This window comes from Cornus florida, unplaced genomic scaffold (assembly GCF_030987335.1).
Source record: "Cornus florida cultivar Cherokee Brave unplaced genomic scaffold, ASM3098733v1 CherokeeBrave_3.0.0_Hap2_Chr08, whole genome shotgun sequence".
In the NCBI taxonomy this organism is placed as follows: domain Eukaryota; kingdom Viridiplantae; phylum Streptophyta; class Magnoliopsida; order Cornales; family Cornaceae; genus Cornus; species Cornus florida.
The window spans coordinates 11,133,573-11,153,063 of NW_026775578.1; the positions used below are offsets into that span (position 1 = coordinate 11,133,573).

Below are 19,491 nucleotides of genomic sequence, written 5' to 3' on the forward strand. Positions count from 1 at the left end.
CGTTTGAACGCTTTCTAAAACATTACTTACCAAAAAAGAAGAAAAAAAGGTTTCTGGAGGGTCCTTGGAATAGTTGATTGACTATGTGACTTTGTGAACATACAATACAAGTTCCATTTTTATAGTGGCCACAAGTCATCTCTTTAATGCTCTACGGAAATACTTAAATACATAGCTGGCTAAAAATTTCTTTCTTTCTCTGTCTGAATTTCCCATCTAAAGTAAAAGGGCTCAGCATGGAAGAGTCATTACCACTAGGCTGTTTTGACAGGGAAAAGAAATATCAAAGTAATTCTTGTTTAGACCCTAATACCTCTTTGGATTTTTGGAAGAAAAGCTGCCATCATTGATCTCTCCATAAAATAAGGAACTGATGCTTGAGTTTGTGAATTGAGCTGAACTAGATGTGCAATCTTGCACAATCTATTTCACTCGAACTGTAAAGGAAGTATAAATTAAAAGATATAACTAGTGGTATTCCTATTGGTGTAGGGGTTCAAAGCTTCGCCTTGATGTGCTTAATGAGTCAGTCTTTGGATTTCTGTAATTCAAAAACTGAACTTTTTGATTTAAGACTTATGTTGATCACATTTCACAGCCAGTCTTTCACATTCTTCAAGGATCTCTTCTACCTCGGTATCATTTTCTTCCTCTTATTCTTTCTGAGCTTCAGGTTATTTAAGCAATGCCATGAACAGACAATCATCTTCTTGATTCTCTTTCGGTTTTTCTTCTTTTGGAGTTGTATCTTAGTCAAAGACCAAGGCTTTTCTTCCAAATCTTCCTCTGTTGTTGAATGAGTCAGGCTTCTTTTGGTTTTGACCATTGGTGTGGGACAATTAGCTGTGAAAATAGAGTTACGCGGGGTGCGGAAACAGTTAGTTGATTTTAATTGTGATTAACTCCTTTAATGACCTAGATCTGATTATTAGGTCAACTTGCTCAATTTATGATTGGTTAAATATATGATCAATTTAAACATCCACAATCACAAATATAAATACTGTAAAGTAAAGCAAGTAAAAGTTTAGAGAGATTGCACTAGGATTTTAGCGAGGAAACCCCAGTTGATAAAATACGTCAACTGTTTGCATGAGAAAAACCTCGTGGATTATTCAGTCCAAAGTAAACCGATCCATTATGTTTGAAACAAAGTACACCGAACTTTGACTCTGGTTCACACCCTATCGTTCTACCAAACACCAATTGCTGACAATCCTTTGTCTTTGCGACTCCCCGTCCAACAACAACTTGACCTCAGGCTTATGCTTGATATTTGTAGAAGAGTAGCAGGTAGATTAGACAACACTCCTCGAATGCTCCAACCCTTTCAAAGTGTGATCACTTTTACTTCTGTTTTTCAAGATCTGAACTCAATGTAGAAGAATTAAATCCTGTTCTTCATTCAGAATATCTGAATCTTCATGAATATAGCTCCAATTCCGATGAGATAGAGAACAACACTACTAAATCACTCATGAATATATGTGTATGCTCTCATAAATAAATTCAGAACAATCAAATTTGAATTTCTGGATTTTCTCTCTCTAAAAGGCTTTCTCAAAATATGGAATTAATTTTCCCTAAAGCCGTGAAATAAACCTATGTGTATGACAAGGTTTATATAAAGTTTATAAAATCCTAATCCTTCTGAAAATATGAAAAATTTCGTACATAGGACTTGGAAAGAAGTTGGGATCAAAAAGGAAACATTCAGAAGAAGGAAACTAAAATTGGAATAGTACCAGGACTTATTGAACCGGTTCAAGATTGGCAGAGTGTATTCGAAGCCAACCTTGAGCATCTTGAACTGGTTCAAATTTGGCAGACTTGATTTCCTTCGTTCCTTCAGCCTAAACTCATTCTACGTTAAGTTCTCAACAATATGGAAAGTGTAGAATGTGTCCAACCCTGTTTAGAATCCTTCCTAATGTGTTGTTCTTACCTTTTTCCTCAAATGATATTAATTGTAGTAACTTTGAACAACATCTCCAATTCCGTAGTGCTTTTGATCTTGATAACTTGCAGTACAAGTAACTTGAATTACAACTCGACATGGACTTGTTTTGACAACGAAATTAGCCAATTACAAAATATATATCTCACAATCTCCCCCTTTGGCAATTTCGTGACAAAACCCTAAAAACAATTCAGCAATCTACCCACACAGGAAAGTAAATTATAATGATTGTTAAAGGAAATAATCTTGAACCTCATGAAGCTTCAACACATGTAGCAACCTGTAATCTACACATTAACTCAAACACAACTACCCGTGAAGCTTAATCAAGAAAATAAGCACAAGCATAAAATAACAAATTTTAATGCCTGAATATCAACGCAATGTAAACACATGCAATGATCAATGGTTATGCTCTCAATGCAAAAAGTTCTCCCCCTTAATGCAAAAATATCTCTCCCCCTGAATGATATGACTCTAAACTCTCTCCCCCATTTTGTCACAAATTAACAAGGGTCACAAGGAAGAAATATCCTAGAAGTAGAAAGCAACCAACCATATAAATCTTGTAAATTGAAACCAATTAGAATTTAGACTCTGCAAGATTATATGTATTAACAGAAATAACCAAGATCAATTTAATGAAGTTCCACAAACTTTGTAAGTGTATTAAAATCACCACCAAGTTCTAAAAACATATGATCTGTCAATTGTTCAGATTTCAGATAATAAATCAATGATATCACATATCCTTAGAAATCAAACAATCAACATGTGCAAAAGACATTTTTTTTTTAATCTCTCTTTGTGCTCTACTTTTCTTTTTGCACATTGGTGGCTTTTACGCTTATGGGCAGCCAGCTCTTTCCCTTATTCCCATTTGTTTCGAGACAAGGTAGCTTTCGGACAAATCCCAAAGGTAACCTTTTCCATCTCACATTTGTCAAAACAACAAATATTTTTCTTTTTTTTTCAAAAACTTTTTCATTCCAAGCTGTTTTTCAATTTTCTTTTCTTTTCACTCTTTTGGTCTAAAACACATAAATCAAGTTTAAATTTTAAGACAATGATCAATCATATCAATATTATTTTTGACCAAAACAATGATATCTCAAGTAAATGTACTATTAATGATTCATTTACTATACAAAATAAGTAAACAAAACCAATTTCATCAATATATAGCCATTGTATGCTTTCCACAGATAATCCACGTGTCATTAAACTCCTTGTGTTCAACATACTCAATCAATATGGTTTGCTTAACTTCCCAAAAACATAATCTAGACTCTCAAGATATGCATGAAAATCCAAGGAGTTCAACATACTCAATCAATATGGTTTGCTTAACTTCCCAAAAACATAATCTAGACTCTCAAAAAAAAGATATGCATGAAAATCCTTTATAGACTATGTCTTTGCAATGCATCTAATCAAGACAACAGACACCAATAAATTTCCTAAAATGAGAAAACTTAGGAGCATCTAATGGGAACTTGTTGAACAAAATGTCGTGTCTTTGGAAAAAGTGCATATTTATCAGAATTTGGCCGATATTCTCTCTAATTAAAAAGCAGCTCAGTTATTCTTAGTTGTGTAGGTTGATGCAGAATAATGCCATTTCTGGTCCTATTCCTGCTGCAATTGGGAAGTTGGAGAAGCTTCAGACACTTGATATCTCGAGCAATAAGTTCAATGGTGCAATTCCTAGTTCTCTTGGGAATATCAAGAACCTGAAATATTTGTAAGTTTCAAGATTCCCATCCAACCTTGACTTTCACCTGAATTATTTAACATTTAGGAGTATAATGATTTTTAATTTGCCTCCTGTGTTTTTCTTTTTCCTTCTTTTCCCTCCTTTTTCTGCACAAGTCAGGCGACTAAATAACAACAACCTTACTGGACCCGTTCCCCAATCTCTGTCCAAAGTTGAAGGTCTCAATCTTGTGTATGTCTCTGTACTTTTTTCAACCTTAAGTTCAATTTTAACATGCAGAGCACAGAAAGATACTTCTAAAAACTCAAATTTACTTTTCATCCACAGATGTTTTCACAATTTTAAGTTACAATTGCTTGTAGGGACCTTTCTTTCAACAATCTCAGTGGTTCCTTGCCAAAAATATCAGCGAGAGCTTTCAAGTTGGTCATTCTTTCCTGTGTTCCATACTGATCCATTTCTTGTCTCTGTTATACTTTTATTATTGAAGTTCTATTGCTGCTTCTTTCTGCTTTCAGAATAATAGGCAACACTTTAAACTGTGGGCAGAATTCTGGGAGCAATTGTTCTGTTGTGTATTCAGAACCACTTTCCTTCTCACCAGATGGTGTAAGAGGTGTCTATCACTCAGCCAAATATTCTGTTTGCTACATTTTTATGAAATCTTTATTATTAAATCACTGCTTTCCCAGCTGGGTCAGAATCTGGGACTAAAACCCACAATGTGGCTACTGCTTTTGGCACAAGCTTCAGTGCTGCTTTTGTGATCATAATGCTTATTGGGTCACTTATTTGGTGGCGATATAGACACCACCAACAGATTTTCTTTGATGTTACTGGTTAGTTCTTTCTGTATATTGTCTTCGTTTCCATGATGTCTAATGTCAATGTGCTTAGTCCTAGAATGCAAAACTGAATTCTTTGAAATATTAATTATACTAGTATTATCACAAAAGATAGCAATAGTATCTTGACTAACTCCATAATCCAGAAGCAATCATTTCATCCAAAGCAATTGTGTGCAACAATTTCCAGCAGCAATGTATTCAGCCTCACAAGATGATAAAGATATACAATTTTGCTTCTTACTATACCATGAAACAAGTTTAGTACCTACCAACATAGAAACAACCTCTATCATTCTTGTTACCAACCCAATCAGCATCAGTATATCCTACGTTCTCAGAGTTAGACTCAGAAGAATAACGCAGTCCATAATTCAATGTACTATTGACATAATGAATAATGTGCTTAACTGCAAGAATGTGTTGTTCTCTATGATCAACTTGATACCTAGTACAAACACCTACACTAAATGAAATATATGGCCTAATTGCTGCCAAATACAAGCAGCTACCAATCATACTCCTATACAAGAAATGATCAACCTTGTTAGGATCAAAGTTTCTATCCAATTTGGATGAAGTACTCATAGGAGTTTGAACATGCTTTAAATCTTTCATACTAAATTTCTTAACTAGCTCCTTTGCATATTTTGATTGAGATATGAAAATCCTATCATCAAGTTGTTTCACTTGAAGACCTAGAAAGAAAGTCAGTTCACCAACCATGCTCATTTCAAAAGTATTACTCATATCATTAGAAAAATTATGAACAATGTTATCATATGTAGCACCAAAAACAATATCATCCACTTATATTTGAGCAACAAGAAAATCTTTTCCTTTTTAGAAAATAAACAATGTTTTATCTGCTCCTCCTCTTCTGAAGCCCTTGTGTATTAAATAAGAAGTCAATTTCTCATACCGCGCTCTAGGTGTTTGCTTTAAACCATAAAAAGCCTTTTTAAGATGAAAAACAAAATCGGGATTATGTGGACCAATAAAACCTTTTGGTTGTGTTACATAAACTTCTTCCTGCAAAATACCATTTAGAAAAGCACTTTTAACATCCATTTGAAACAATTTGAATTTAAAGTGACATGCAAGAGCAAAAAGAAGTCGAATAGAATCAAGTCTAGCAACAGGTGCAAAAGTCTCATCAAAATCAATTCCTTCAACTTGAGTGTATCCTTATGCAACTAATCTAGCTTTATTTCTCATCACAAGACCATGTTTATTAAGTTTATTTTTAAAGATCCATTTGGTCCCTGTGATATTAATATCACTAGGTCGAGGCACTAATTCCCAAACATCATTCTTCACAAATTGAAGCAATTATTCTTGCATAGCCATAAGCCAATAAGAATTTTGAAGAGCATCATCAAAATTCTTAGGTTCAAATTGAGCCATGTGACATGAATGTCTTATGTCATCTACAATGCATGAATGTCCTATATGATCACGGACTGTACTCCTAGTACCATGCTGATCCCATGGACCTATCACTTTGTGAATTGGATGACTTGATCGAACTCTAGAACTGCTAGATGTGGGAATATCTAAAGATGGTGCAAGAATTCCAATAGGTACATCAGGGGTGACCTCTAATTCCTCATCCTCATCTTCTTCAACCTTTTCATCTTCTCCACCTAAATTCTCAAGTCTTTCTATTGTAGGTTTTTTCCTTTCTCCTGCAATTTTAAAATTAGTTTCTTCTTCAAGTTGAGAAGAGGTTATTTTAGATTTTGTATCATCAAAAACCACATTTATAGACTCCATGACCACTTTGGTTCTAAGATTAAAAACCCTATAAGCTCGACTTGTTTGTGAATTACTCAAAACACACCTTCATCATTTTTAAAGTCAAATTTTCCCCAAGTGTACCCTATCTCTAAGGATATAACATTTACTTCCAAAGACTCTAAAGTATTTAACAGTGGGCTTTCTATCATACCACAATTCATATGAAGTCTTTTTAGTTCTAGAAATAAGATAAACTCTATTTAGGATGTGACAAGCAGTACGTACTGATTCAGTCCAAAAATGACTTGCAATTTTGTTCTCATGAAGCATAGTACGTTCCATACCTGCATTTGTCTTATTTTTCCTTTCCACTACACCATTCTGTTGTGGTGTTTTAAGTGCTGAAACTTCATGCTTAATACCGCTCTTATCACAAATTCAATAAACTCCTTAGGTTCGAATTCATCTCCATTGTCGCTTTTAATCCGATTAATTCGATATCCCTTCTCATTTTAAAAAAGTTGGCAAATAGACCTGAAATTCACAAACGTATCAGATTTTTCTCTCAAATATGCAACAAACATAAATTTAGAAAAATCATCAACCATAACAAGCATATATATATTTCCTCCAATGCTATCAGGTGTTATGCGACCCATCAAATCTATATGAATCAATTTTAAAGGTCGAGAAGTGACTTTATGAACAAGTCTCTTATGTAACACTCTAGTTTGTTTTCCTAATTGACATGGACCACATATTTCATTCTTAGACATTTTCAATTTAGGCAAACCTCGAACAAGATCATTACTAGACAAATTTACTAAATCATTAAAATTCACATGTCCAAGTCTTTTATGCCATAAAACAGCCTCATCAGTAACTGCAGAAAAATTAATGAAGGATCTGAAAATACAACATAGCAATTATCAGAAGTTCTAGTTCCTTTCAAGATGTATTCACCTTTTTCATTAGTTACAAAACACCCTTGTTGAGTAAAATTGACTTGAAACTCCTCATTACAGATTTGACTAATACACAACAGATTAGTAGTTAAACCTTTAACATATAGAACATTCTTTAACTCCCCAATTCCTGAAAATTTGATCATACCTTTACCACTTACAGTAGAAGCATTACCATCACTAAAAGTAACATCACCAACTGAGCATTCCTTAAAAGTGGTAAACAATGTTCTATCCCCTGGCATATGCCTAGAGCAACCACTATCAAAGTACCAACAACATGGACCAAGTGTTCTAAGTGCTGTGTGCATGGCAAGGCATTTAAAATTCTCTTTCTTTACCCAAACAATTTTAGATTCATTATGCAATGATTTCCCTATTATTCTAGGCAAAGTGTCACAAGGCTCAACAGTCCTAATCCTCTTCTTCTTCAAATTTGAACTCTCTAGATTTTTCAATTTATTTCCTAGTTCAATTTTTCTTTTCTGACACTTATACTTGATATGCCCCTTTTCACCACAAAAATGACATGTTAAAATAAGTTTGGTAGAACTAGAAATGACATAAGGTTTGGTTTCAACTTTCACAAAAACATCTTTAGATTTTTTAAAATACAAATCATTTGAAGTTGAAGCTAATTCTTTGTTATGCCTAATATTCTTAACCACTCCTTTCAACTTATCAATTTTGTAAGTGTCAAATTCAACTTTCTGAAAAGACTGTTTTGATTTAACAAATTCACTACTCAAATTATCAATTTTTAGTTCTAGTGATTTATTAAACAAATTTACCTTCTTAAGTTCCTTTTCCAGAAAATCAATTTTATGAAGAAGATTCAAATTCTTATGGCCAATTTCTTCCAAATTTTTATTAGAGACGGAAACTTCAAACTTATAAATATCTCTATCAAGTTCCGCAAGATTCAATTTCTCTAACAGATTTTCAAAATCCTTTTTAAACTTCGACCACTCAATTTGCATGCTTGTGATAGAATAAAAAACAGGAGGTAATGCATCAACAGATGAATTTTCAGACATGATGCAAATACAATCAACAAATATGTATGTCGAGTATCCCGCTCTAATACCAAATTATAAAAATAGAGTTGTGAGGGGTGCGGAAACAGTTAGTTGATTTTAATTGTGATCAACTCCTTTAATGACTTAGATTTGATTATTAGGTCAACTTGCTTAATTTATGATTGGTTAAATTATATGATCAATTTAAACATCCACAATCACAAATATAAATACTGTAAAGTAAAGCAAGTAAAAGTTTAAAGAGATTACACTAGGATTTTAGCGAGGAAACCCTAATTGATAAAATACGTTAATTATTTGCATGAGAAAAACCTCGTGGACTATTCAGTCCAAAGTAAACTGATCCACTATGTTTGAAACTAAGTACACCGAACTTTGATTCTGGCTTACACCCTATCGTTCTACCAAACACAAATTGTTGACAATCCTTTGGCTTTGCGACTCCCCGTCCAACAACAACTTGACCTCAGGCTTATGCTTGATATTTGTAGAAGAATAGCAGGTAGATTAGGCAACACTCCTCGAATGCTCCAACCCTTTCGAAGTTCGATCGCTTTTTCTTCTGTTCTTCAAGATCTGAACTCGATATAGAAGAATTAAATCATGCTCTTCATTCGGAATATCTGAATCTTCATGAATATAGCTCCATTTCCGATGAGATAGAGAACAACACTACTAAATCACTCATGAATATATGTGTATGCTCTCATAAATAGATTCGGAACAATCAGATTTGAATTTTTAAATTTTCTCTCTAAAAGGCTTTCTCAAAATATAGAATTGATTTTCCCTAAAGCCGTGAAATAAACCTATGTGTATGACAAGGTTTATATAGAGTTTATAAAGTCCCAATCCCTCTGAAAATATGAAAAATTTTGTGCATAGGACTTGGAAAGAAGTTGGGATCAAAAAGGAAACATTCAGAAGAAGGAAACTGAAATTAGAATAGTACTAGGACTTCTTGAACCGGTTCAGAGGGGCTGAACCGGTTCAAGATTGGCAGAGTGCCTCTGAACCGGTTCAAGATTGGCAGAGTGTATTCGAAGCCAACCTTGAGCATCTTGAACCGGTTCAGAGGGGCTGAACCGGTTCAAGTTTGGCAGACTTGATTTCATTGGTTCCTTCAGTCTAAAATCATTCTACGGTAAGTTCTCAACAATATGGAAAGTGTAGAATGTGTCCAACCCTATTTAGAATCCTTCCTAATATGTTGTTCTTACCTTTTTCTTCAAATGATCTCAATTGTAATAACTTTGAACAACCTCTCCAATCCCGTAGTACTTTCGATCTTGATAAGTTGCAATACAAGTAACTTGAATTACAACTCGACATGGACTTGTTTTGACAACGAAATTAGCCAATTACAAAATATATATCTCACATTAGCCACATGGTGACTTGTTTTACCACAACCATAGCAGGTTTGGTTCTGAGACTGTGTTTTCTTCTTGAACCTGAATTTTCCTAACTTTTTAGCTAGATAGGTTGCTTCATCTTCTTCAAGGTCATCATCATCAAACTTTTATTCAGTTTCTTCAACCCCTTCCTTGGCTAGATAGGTTGCTTCATCTTCTTCAAGGTCATCATCATCAAACTTTTGTTCAGTTTCTTCAATCACTTCCTTTTCCTTAAGAGCTGCTTCTCTTCTGTGTAGATTAGGAACCCCAACTCTCATCTCGATCATAAGCTGTGAGTAAGGCTTGTAGATCATCAATCTTCATCTGTAGCATGTCCCTATCCTCTAGAATTGTGACCTTAGCATTGAATCTGGGAGTTAAGAACCTGGGAATCTTCTTACAAACATCAGAATCCTTTACATCTTCACTAAGGGCCTTGATATTGTTGACAATTTCATTTATTCTGAACAAGTAATCTGAGATAGCCTCCCTTTTATCCATTTTACAGCTCTCATATTGAACTTTGTGGAGCTGAATCTTGTTCGCCTTGATCACATTGTTTCCCTCATGAGCAACCTTGAGAGAGTCCCACGTTTCCTTAGCTGTTTTACACTATTGTTTGGGAGCACATAAGAGAGCATGCTTTGCCTTTCCATCATTGGCTAAAGCTGTCTTATCATTTGCCAAGGGATTGTCAGGGTTCGGAACTACAATTCCAGCTATTGTAGTATGCTGGATTGAGACATCGGGAAGCACTCCATTTTTGTCTTCCATGAATCATAATTGGAACCATCAAATCCTGGAGCTTTATTGGTTACTTGACCTTCATTCATTGCACAAGATCTTCTGCAGGTTGGTTAAACCTCTATAAGCAGACCAAAGCACTCATACCGATTGATGAACCAGATATTTAAGCAGATTTGGCCTGTAAAGTGACTCCACAGCACAATGTACCTTCCTCGACTTATTTTAAATGAGCTCTCATGATTGTAAAATGACTATACTACCCCTGTATGTATCAATATGACATGAGCACACCAGAATTGGTGAAATATCTCAGTAGCAGCCCTAGAAGCATACATTTGACATTTATAGTGCAAACAACTATGGACCAACAGAGGTATTTTTGAAACTTAAAATTTATCCCTTTGAATGACCTAGTTGATTGACAACAGGTGGTTAGGGTAATTTTGTAAAACCTCAACGGAGGTTGACCACAAACTTTCAACTAGTTTCTTCTGAAGAAAATTTTGAAAAACCTCTTGAGGTACGTTACACTAAATTCGTATTTCTAAAGGTGCAATGGTAAATAGAGAAAAACTACATATAGTAGTTATAAAATATTTAAAAATAAAAAGGGTAAAGTACAGTAACACCCCCTGAGGTTTGCCAAAAGGACACTCAAAGGAAAGTTTGCCTATTTTGAGACAATGACACTCCCTGAAGTTTGATACATCTACCAAAGACACCCCAATGATAATAAATTGACATTTTTACCCTTTTGACTAATTTAAATGCTGAAATGACCTTTCTAACCTCATACCCATAACAATTTCTTTCCTTTTCTCCTCTCTATTTTCTCTTCCTCAGCCCCCAACACCAACACACACTGTCACACATATACACACATAGACACGCACATAAAAAATGAAAGTGGAGTATTTAAATATTGCTAGGGCTAAATCATGACAAATGTCCTAATGCATCCAACAACCAAAATCCATATTTTGTAGATATAATTTTTCTAGTCTCGCAGAGTTTGACAAACACCGGAGATAGGAGGGATTGGACATAAACATTGGAAAATTTAAAACCAAAGCCAAAAAAATTACATCTATAAAAGCAATGGAATTTCAAAACAACTTGCATCATCAAATCAACCCACCAAGTTATTTGGAGAATTTAATAACCATAAAATGGCCAAAAGTTAAAACTTGGTTCTGCTCAAGGAACACATTAAAGTAATTAGATTTATTAACCGAAAAAATATCAAGTAATTGATGGATTATTTATTAAATAAGTATGAATGCATCATTTGTGTGACAGTATATGTGTATATGTGTACAGTGTGGGTTGGTGTTGGGGGCTGAGGAAGAGAAAATAGAGAGGAGAGAAAGAAAGAAATTGTTATGGGTATGAAGTTAGAAAAGTCATTTCAGCACTTAAATTAGTCAATATAAAGGTCAAAGGGTAAAAATGTCAATTTATTACCATTGGGGTGTCTTTGGTGGATGTATCAAACTTTAGGGGGTGTTATTGTCCCAAAATAGACAAACTTTCATCTAAGTGTCCTTTTGGCAAGCCTCAGGAGGTGTTACTGTACTTTACCCAAATAAAAAATAAAACGCTACATATAGTAAGGTTAGCCTAGATGATGTTTAAGATACAGCCTGCAAACCCCAACCCCAAATAAAAAGGGGAAAAGAAGCTGCGCTTCACCGCCAAGTTCAATCCTTCAGGGTGAACAACTGACATAAGATTAGGCGATTGGTACGAGAAGTGCCAATAAATTGACTATTTCCAGAAAGAGAAGTTTCATGGGAAAGAAATAGCCTGCGATCAACATATAATAACTGTACAAGGAAAGTCAACTATTAAATACAATTAAGGACAATGGAATTCATTAACTTTGATCAAAGCAAATTTCTAGTCTTGGATATGCAATAGCAAGGTACTCTGCATAAGATGAACGGCACTGGTCTCAGGTAACTTATTTTATAGTCTGGTTTGTGTTACTGGTAGGTATGTCTGATGTTTAGTATGAGCTGATAAAATTAAGCTATTGGGATAAATTGCTTCAGATAGCAGATGGAACACTACAGAAGAATTAAGGGTCTGTAAAGCCAAAAATTAATAAAAGAATGAAAAGAAGAAAAATATAAGTTATATTCTCATTCCAAAATAAAGCTTAAAATATTCTAAATCAAATTTATTATTACTCCTACAAAAGGAGTTGCTCTTTATTTATTTATTATCTTAGTGGAAGTTACTCTTCATTTAAAATAGAGTAATGCTATATTACGATAGGCCCTCTCAAGATGATAATCATTGAATTAAAACTTATTAATAAATGAATTGTTTGACTTTTTACATATTTTTAGAAATTAAATAATAAATAAGGAAAAGTCCATAATGGAATTTCACTACCAGATAATTGAAAATAATGTTATCTGTCTCATGACAAGAGGTATGGACTTTTCCTTATTTATTATTTAATTTCTAGAAATATGTAAAAAGTTAAAATATTAATTTGAGGAGGTTTTTTTTTTTTGGAGAGAGAATAATTCAGTTGGATTTTATGTAACTAACCCTTCAAATATCAAATGGTGCTGGATATCACAAAGAATTAGAAAGGATAAAGCAAATGGCCATTAGAGCAATACGTAATTTAAGAAATGCTAGGGAGAGAGAAAAAAAGGATAATTTTAAAAAATATATTTTTTAAACATTTATGATTTAGCGGCGCCTTTTGAAATTTTTTTTTTTTTATTGACTCATTTTACAATTTCGTGTCTATATAATTATTTTTTAAAAATTATTTATTTTGATAAAGACAAAAGTGATATAATATTATTTTCATTCCAAATACCATTTCACATCCAAACTAAAATAGGAATCCCTTTCCCTTTAAATTCCATTTGTTCAAAACATACAAAATGGTTTTCCAAATCCAAATCCAAATCCAAAACCCAAAACCCAATGGCGTTGTTGACGAGTGACGACCGATGATGCTGCCACTGCCAGTCTTAGGTAACTCCTCTAATCAGCTTTCATCCTTAGCTTTTCCAGTACTTCCGGTGATAGTTACTTGCATGGTTTTGGTAGATCTTGATTGGTGGTGTGGTGGTATGAGGAAACCAGTAACAATACCATATTTTTACATCGCTCAATTCAAAATTCATCATCCAATAAACTATATATTCCCAATCTCATAATTGGCTAAGTCGTGAGGGTGATTTATTATATTAAGGCTGCTTGCTTTAGCAGTTTCATCCTGAAATACTTTTATTACTTTAAAATTTCTGTTGGTTGGTCATTAATCTTCAAGCAAGGGGATTTACATATACATATGTGCAATATCCATTATATTAATTTAAGAGTGTAAAAATGAGAGAGTTTGTTGTGACTGAGATGCGTCCGGAGTCTACTACTCCGACCAGTCACCGGAGTCATCAACTCTGGTGAAATCCTCAGTCACTTTTCGTTTTCGTGTTTTCTCTTTCTCAGTTGGGTGTGAGGTTTTGTGCTTTTTGTGTTCACCATCTCTTGTTATGCGCTCGTTCTTGGAAGTTGCTAGGTTGCCTCGTCTGTTTCAAGGTGGGACTACGAGATCTGCTAACACGTATAGAGGGCCTTCGATTTTCTTGGATGATGCTTCGGTTGGAAGGAGACGAGAAGATCTTCGTTCGTGTTTGGTGGGTAAGTTTGATAAGGAAGTGGGAGATAGGGCTCAAATTGCGGCTTGGGCGACTCGAGTTTGGAAGGTCTCATCTGGAGTTGTGGTGTCTCCTCTGCCGTATTCCTTGCTGTTGTTTCGCTTTCCATCCTCAGCGGAAGCTTCAAGGGTGCTCAAAAAGGGGCGCCGTGATTGGGGGACGGCTACCTTACAGGTGGACAATTGGAGTTTCAGAGTTGGGTGTTCTGAGGTGTTGAAAGGCAAGGGGCTGAAGATTGTGACACTTTATGGGCTCCCTCTTCATCTCTAGAGTCATGCCCTGTTCGTGACGGTTGGGGATTTATCTGGTGGTTTTATTTGGGTGGATGCCGACAAAGCCGTGGATGCTGAACGGGTTCGTATCACAATTTCGGATGGAAGGGTTTGTCCCTCTTTTGTCTTCATCCACAACGATCAGTTTTGTTATATGGTTGCCATGTGGGACGAGAAACCGCCGGAACTTGTGCCGACAACGAATAGCCTTGAAGGAGAGGATGGTTTGCACTTGCTCAAGGAGGCCGAATGGTTGAGGTGGGATGCTATGGGAAAGAAGGGACTGACAGAGTTTCAACGATGGAAGGAGTGGAGGGACGCCCTCTGGATTCGCAACTTTAATTGCTTTCGACGGATTTTCACTTAAAAAAGGAACGAAGGTTTGGCGGGTGTGTTTGATCGTTGCCGGCAGATGGGCTTCCGGGAAACTCAGAGGGGTGGATCTTCTGCTAAGATTGGCCGTCCGGCATTCTTGCAGATGTGGGATCGAGGAAGACAGAGAGGTGAATTTCACGTGATGCAAGCGCGTGGAAAGAGGAGTCTTGTTGGCCATACACGTGGATGGCGCACAGGGAGTGGCCGTTTTAAGTGGAATATAGCCGGTTCCCATTTTGTTTCAAATGATTGGGCTCCAAAGGCGAGGATGCAAGCTCGTGGAGATGGGCCTAAGGATGGGCCGTTGACCAAGTCTTTGGGAGTAAGTGTTCATGGCCCAGCCTTCGGTCTTAACCTGTACTTCTAGTGGACCTGTTGAAGGTGGGAAAGCCCTGAAGCATGATTTTGATGCAGTTGGGCCTGTTGGTCTGGGTTGCAATTTGAAGGGCAGGCCGGGGTCATTCAAGGACGTTCCTAGGCTAATGTTGGGCAATCGTTTTGAGCCCTTATCTAATGTCGTGATTAACAATGATGCTCTTCTGGCCGGCGTTTTTTCTGACGGGTCTAAAGGAGGAAGACGAGCTAAGGGATTTGTTCAGGGTCACCGAAGAATGATTAACAATGATGCTCTTCCTTCTTTTGTTAGAAGATGGTCAAGGAAGGAGAAGCAAAAGTGGGTTCCGAGAACGCAGGTTAACTCTGTTCCGGGTAAGTCAAATATTTGACATGGACTACCGCCTTTTCAGCCTTTTTCTCCCTTTTCCTCTCAGTCACAAAGGTGTTTGGGGTTGAATAAAGGCGTGGGGGAGTCGGGTTCTCAATGTTTGTCCCCAGTTGCTGCTGAGGGAGAGCCGGCAGTTGATTGTCATGGTGAAGGTTGTGATTTTGGGCTTCGCTCCTCTCGACTGTGTGATTTTAGTACCGAGGGAGTTACTGTTTGCGTGGGAAGGGATGTGAAAATTAAGCTGGATGATGTAACAGCCAACGTTTTTTTTGAAGGAAGTGCAGGACCATTTAACATTGAAACGCTTGCAGAGCATCTCAGGAAGTTCTTTGTTTGATGAGGAGGCTGGGACGCCTTTGACTTGCGACTCCCCTTCCTCTTCCGATGCTTGGGAGGGAGGCTCAAGTTCCTTCTTTGAAGGGGATTTGGGCTTGGTTCAGTGGGAAGGGGGTGGTGATGATTTTGACTGTGTTGTCCCTTTGGCTGTGATGGGGCCGGAGGGGGAATGCATGGAAGTATCAGCTGTTGGTGTGGGTAAGGGGAGTTTGGAAGAGGAATGGTTGAGAGAGAAGGGTGGAGAGGTGGGTTCTCTTTTGGGTGTGTCGTTTGAAGGTAGGTTGGATGAGGCGAAGATTGTTTAATGAGATTATTGATCCTCAGATTTTGGAGAGGGCGGGTAGAAGGGATGGGTTGCGAGTTGAGGTGGGGGAGAGGGAGGAGAGGAGTCCCATTGATGTCGTCACTTATGAAAGGAGGAGCAGGGTCCAGGGAGAGGGACGGTGGAAGGAGTGGGAGTGATTTTTCATCTGTTTCCTCATGAAGGACGTCCAGGGTCTCAATGACCCGAAGAGAAGAAAAGTTGTGAAGTCGGTGATTCGGAAAGAGGGTGGGCATGTTGTGTGTTTACAAGAAACTAAGATTGCATCGATGACGGACTTAATCGTGAGAAGCTTGGGTGTTGGGGGGGGGGGGGGGGGGGGGGGAGGTGGGTGGAGTGGATTGCTTTGGATGCAATTGGTTCTGCAGGTGGCGTTCTTATCATTTGGGATAACCGTTGGGTTTCTTTGGGAGACACTCAAGTGGGGCTCTTCTCTGTTTCTTGCGTTCTCTCTCTGTTGGAGGATGGTTTTCGTTGGGCCTTCTCTGGTGTTTGTGGCCCTACAGAAGACAATGTACGACATTTGTTTTGGGATGAGTTGGGTGAGGTCCATAGACAATAGGAGTTGCCTTGGTGTGTTGGAGGGGACTTTAATGTTGTCCTTTCTCCTTTTGAGAGGTCGACAGGGGGAAGATGGACATTTAAAATGGAGTCATTCTCAAAGTTCATTGATGAGTGGAGATTTGTGGAGTGGATTGCTTTGGATGCAATTGGTTCTGCAGGTGGCGTTCTTATCATTTGGGATAACCGTTGGGTTTCTTTGGGAGACACTCAAGTGGGGCTCTTCTCTGTTTCTTGCGTTCTCTCTTTGTTGGAGGATGGTTTTCGTTGGGCCTTCTCTGATGTTTGTGGCCCTACAGAAGACAATGTACGACATTTGTTTTGGGAGGAGTTGGGTGAGGTCCATAGACAATAGGAGTTGCCTTGGTGTGTTGGAGGGGACTTTAATGTTGTCCTTTCTCCTTTTGAGAGGTCGACAGGGGGAAGATGGACATTTAAAATGGAGTCATTCTCAAAGTTCATTGATGAGTGGAGATTGATTGATTTGCCTTTGGTGGGTGGTCCTTTTACGTGGTCTAGTGGTCGTTCTCCTCATACTTTCTCTTGTCTTGACTAGTTCCTTGTGTCAAGCGATTGGGAGAAGAAGTTCTCGGATGTTGTTCAGGCCACTTTGGCTCACCCTTTATCTGATCATGTTATGGTGATGTTGGATTGTGGTGGGTTGCGTAGTAGACAATCCCCTTTCAGATTTGAGAATATGTGGCTTCGAGCTCAAGGTTTTCTGGAGAGGGTTTGATCTTGGTGCGAGGGGTATTGTGTGAGTGGCTCCCTTAGTCATTCTCTCGCAAGTAAGCTTCGTCTGTTGAAGAGCGATCTTAAAGTTTGGAATAAGGAGGTTTTTGGTAATCTGGTTTGGCGGAAGAATAGGGTCTTTTCAGAGATTGCCGCTATTGATCGGATTGAGGGTCAAGGATCTTTGTCGGACTCCTTGAAATGTATGAGGGTAGAGTGTCAGGCGGAGTTTGCTGAGATTGTTGTTTTGGAGGAGATTTCGTGGAGGCAAAATTCTAGAGCTTTGTGGCTCAAGGAAGGGGATAAGAACACAAAAAAATTTCATAGACTTGCTAATGCTCATAGAAGGGGCAAATCATATTGGGAGAATCCGAGTGGATAAGGAGGTGTTATGTAAGGAGGAGGAGATTTGCAAGGGTATTGCAGATTTCTACTCAAGATTGTTCACAGAATTAGCCGGTTGGAGACCTTTGCTCATAGGGCTTCATTTTGACTCTCTATCGAGTGAAAAAAGTTCTGTTCTAGAGGAGCCATTTTCTGAAGAGGAAGTGTTGTCCGCATTGAAGAGCTGTAATGGGGATAAAGCCCCAGGTCCAGATGGTTTCTCCATGAGTTCTCTTTTGGAGAGTTGGGAGATGGTTCGTGAGGAGATTATGGGTACTTTTCATGCCTTCTATGCCCAGGGCTCTTTTGAGAAGAGCTTGAATGCCACTTTTATTGTTCTCATTCCGAAAAAGGGCGGGGCGTTGGATGTCAGGGAGTTTCGCCCTATTTGCTTGGTGGGGTGTATTTACAAGTTGATTGCTAAAGTCCTGACCTCTAGGTTAAGGAAGGTTTTAGATGGTGTCATTTCTGATTCTCAGAATGTCTTTGTGGGAGGTCGGCAAATATTGAATTCAGTTCTTATAGCTAGCAAATGTGTTGACTCCAGATTGAGTAGTGGGAATCCGGGTGTTTTATGCAAGCTAGATATCGAGAAGGCATATGATCATGTGAGCTGGAGTTTCCTCCTTTACTTGATGAAGAGGATGGGATTTGGGGAGCGGTGGAGGAGATGGATTTTGTTTTGCATCTCTAGTGCTTGTTTTTCAATTCTTGTTAATGGAACTCCGACCGGTTTTTTCTCTAGTTCGAGGGGATTAAGACAAGGGGATTCTATTTCTCCGTTCTTGTTCCTTTTTGTGATGGAAGCCTTAGTAGATTGATTCAACGGGCGATGGAGTAGGGATTCTTGAGAGGTTTTAGAGTGGGCAGGGATGCTACTAGCCAGTTGGAAAGTTCCCACTTGATGTTTGCTGATGATACTTTAGTGCTCTATGATGCGGATGCATATCAGTTGAGATATCTGAGATGTGTTTTGGTCTGGTTCCAAGTTATTTCTGGGTTAAAGGTGAATGTTGGTAAGAGTGTTCTTGTGCCGATTGGGGAGGTCCCTGAGATTGAGAGGTTGGCACAAATTCTTGATTGTCGCACTGGCTTTTTTCCTATTTCCTACTTAGGGTTGCCCCTGGGTGCCCCTTCGAGATGTGTGGGGAGTTGGGATCCAGTTGTGGATAGATTTGAGAAAAGATTAGCGGGTTGGAAGAAGCAGTATCTCTCTAAGGGGGGTCGGGTCACTCTGATTAAGAGTACCCTTTCTTGTCTCCCCACTTATTTCATCTCTCTTTCAGATTCCTTCCTTTGTGGCAGAGAGGATTGAAAGATTGCAGCGCAATTTTCTTTCGGAGGGAAGAGGGGAGGAGTTCAAGTTTCACTTGGTTCGTTGGGAGCAAGTTTGTTGTCCTATTCAAAGGGGTGGCTTAGGGATTAGGAGGTTGTTGCCTTTCAACAAGGCTCTCCTTGGGAAATGGCTTTGGAGGTTTGGGGTGGAGAGGCGTTGGCTCTGGAGGAGGGTTATTGCACATAAATTTGGGGAGAGCAGTGGAGGGTGGTGTTCTCTCGTTGGTTGTGGTCCTAGGGGGGTGGGGGTTTGGACTGGCATTCAGAAGGGGTGGGATGATTTCTGTAAGTATGTTCGTTTTCGAATCAGGGATGGTAGGAGGATCTTTGGTGTAGGGATCTTCCTCTTG

At 38.0% G+C, this 19,491-nt stretch overlaps 1 protein-coding gene across 12 annotated transcripts in view; it reads left to right on the forward strand.

Annotated features, from left to right (window-relative positions):
* Nucleotides 1-19,491, forward strand: part of LOC132269337 (protein NSP-INTERACTING KINASE 3-like) — a 44,736-nt gene that overhangs the window by 23,465 nt on the left and 1,780 nt on the right. For 8 of the 12 annotated variants that reach the window (XM_059770491.1, XM_059770489.1, XM_059770492.1 and 5 more), the window contains 5 exons: nucleotides 3,571-3,704; nucleotides 3,837-3,908; nucleotides 4,040-4,099; nucleotides 4,196-4,293; nucleotides 4,370-4,516. In XM_059770491.1, the coding sequence (XP_059626474.1) occupies nucleotides 3,571-3,704; nucleotides 3,837-3,908; nucleotides 4,040-4,099; nucleotides 4,196-4,293; nucleotides 4,370-4,516 (511 nt within the window). The remainder of the gene's footprint in view (nucleotides 1-3,570; nucleotides 3,705-3,836; nucleotides 3,909-4,039; nucleotides 4,100-4,195; nucleotides 4,294-4,369; nucleotides 4,517-19,491) is intronic. The other 4 variants (XR_009469479.1, XR_009469480.1, XM_059770493.1 and 1 more) reach the window with 4 other exon arrangements.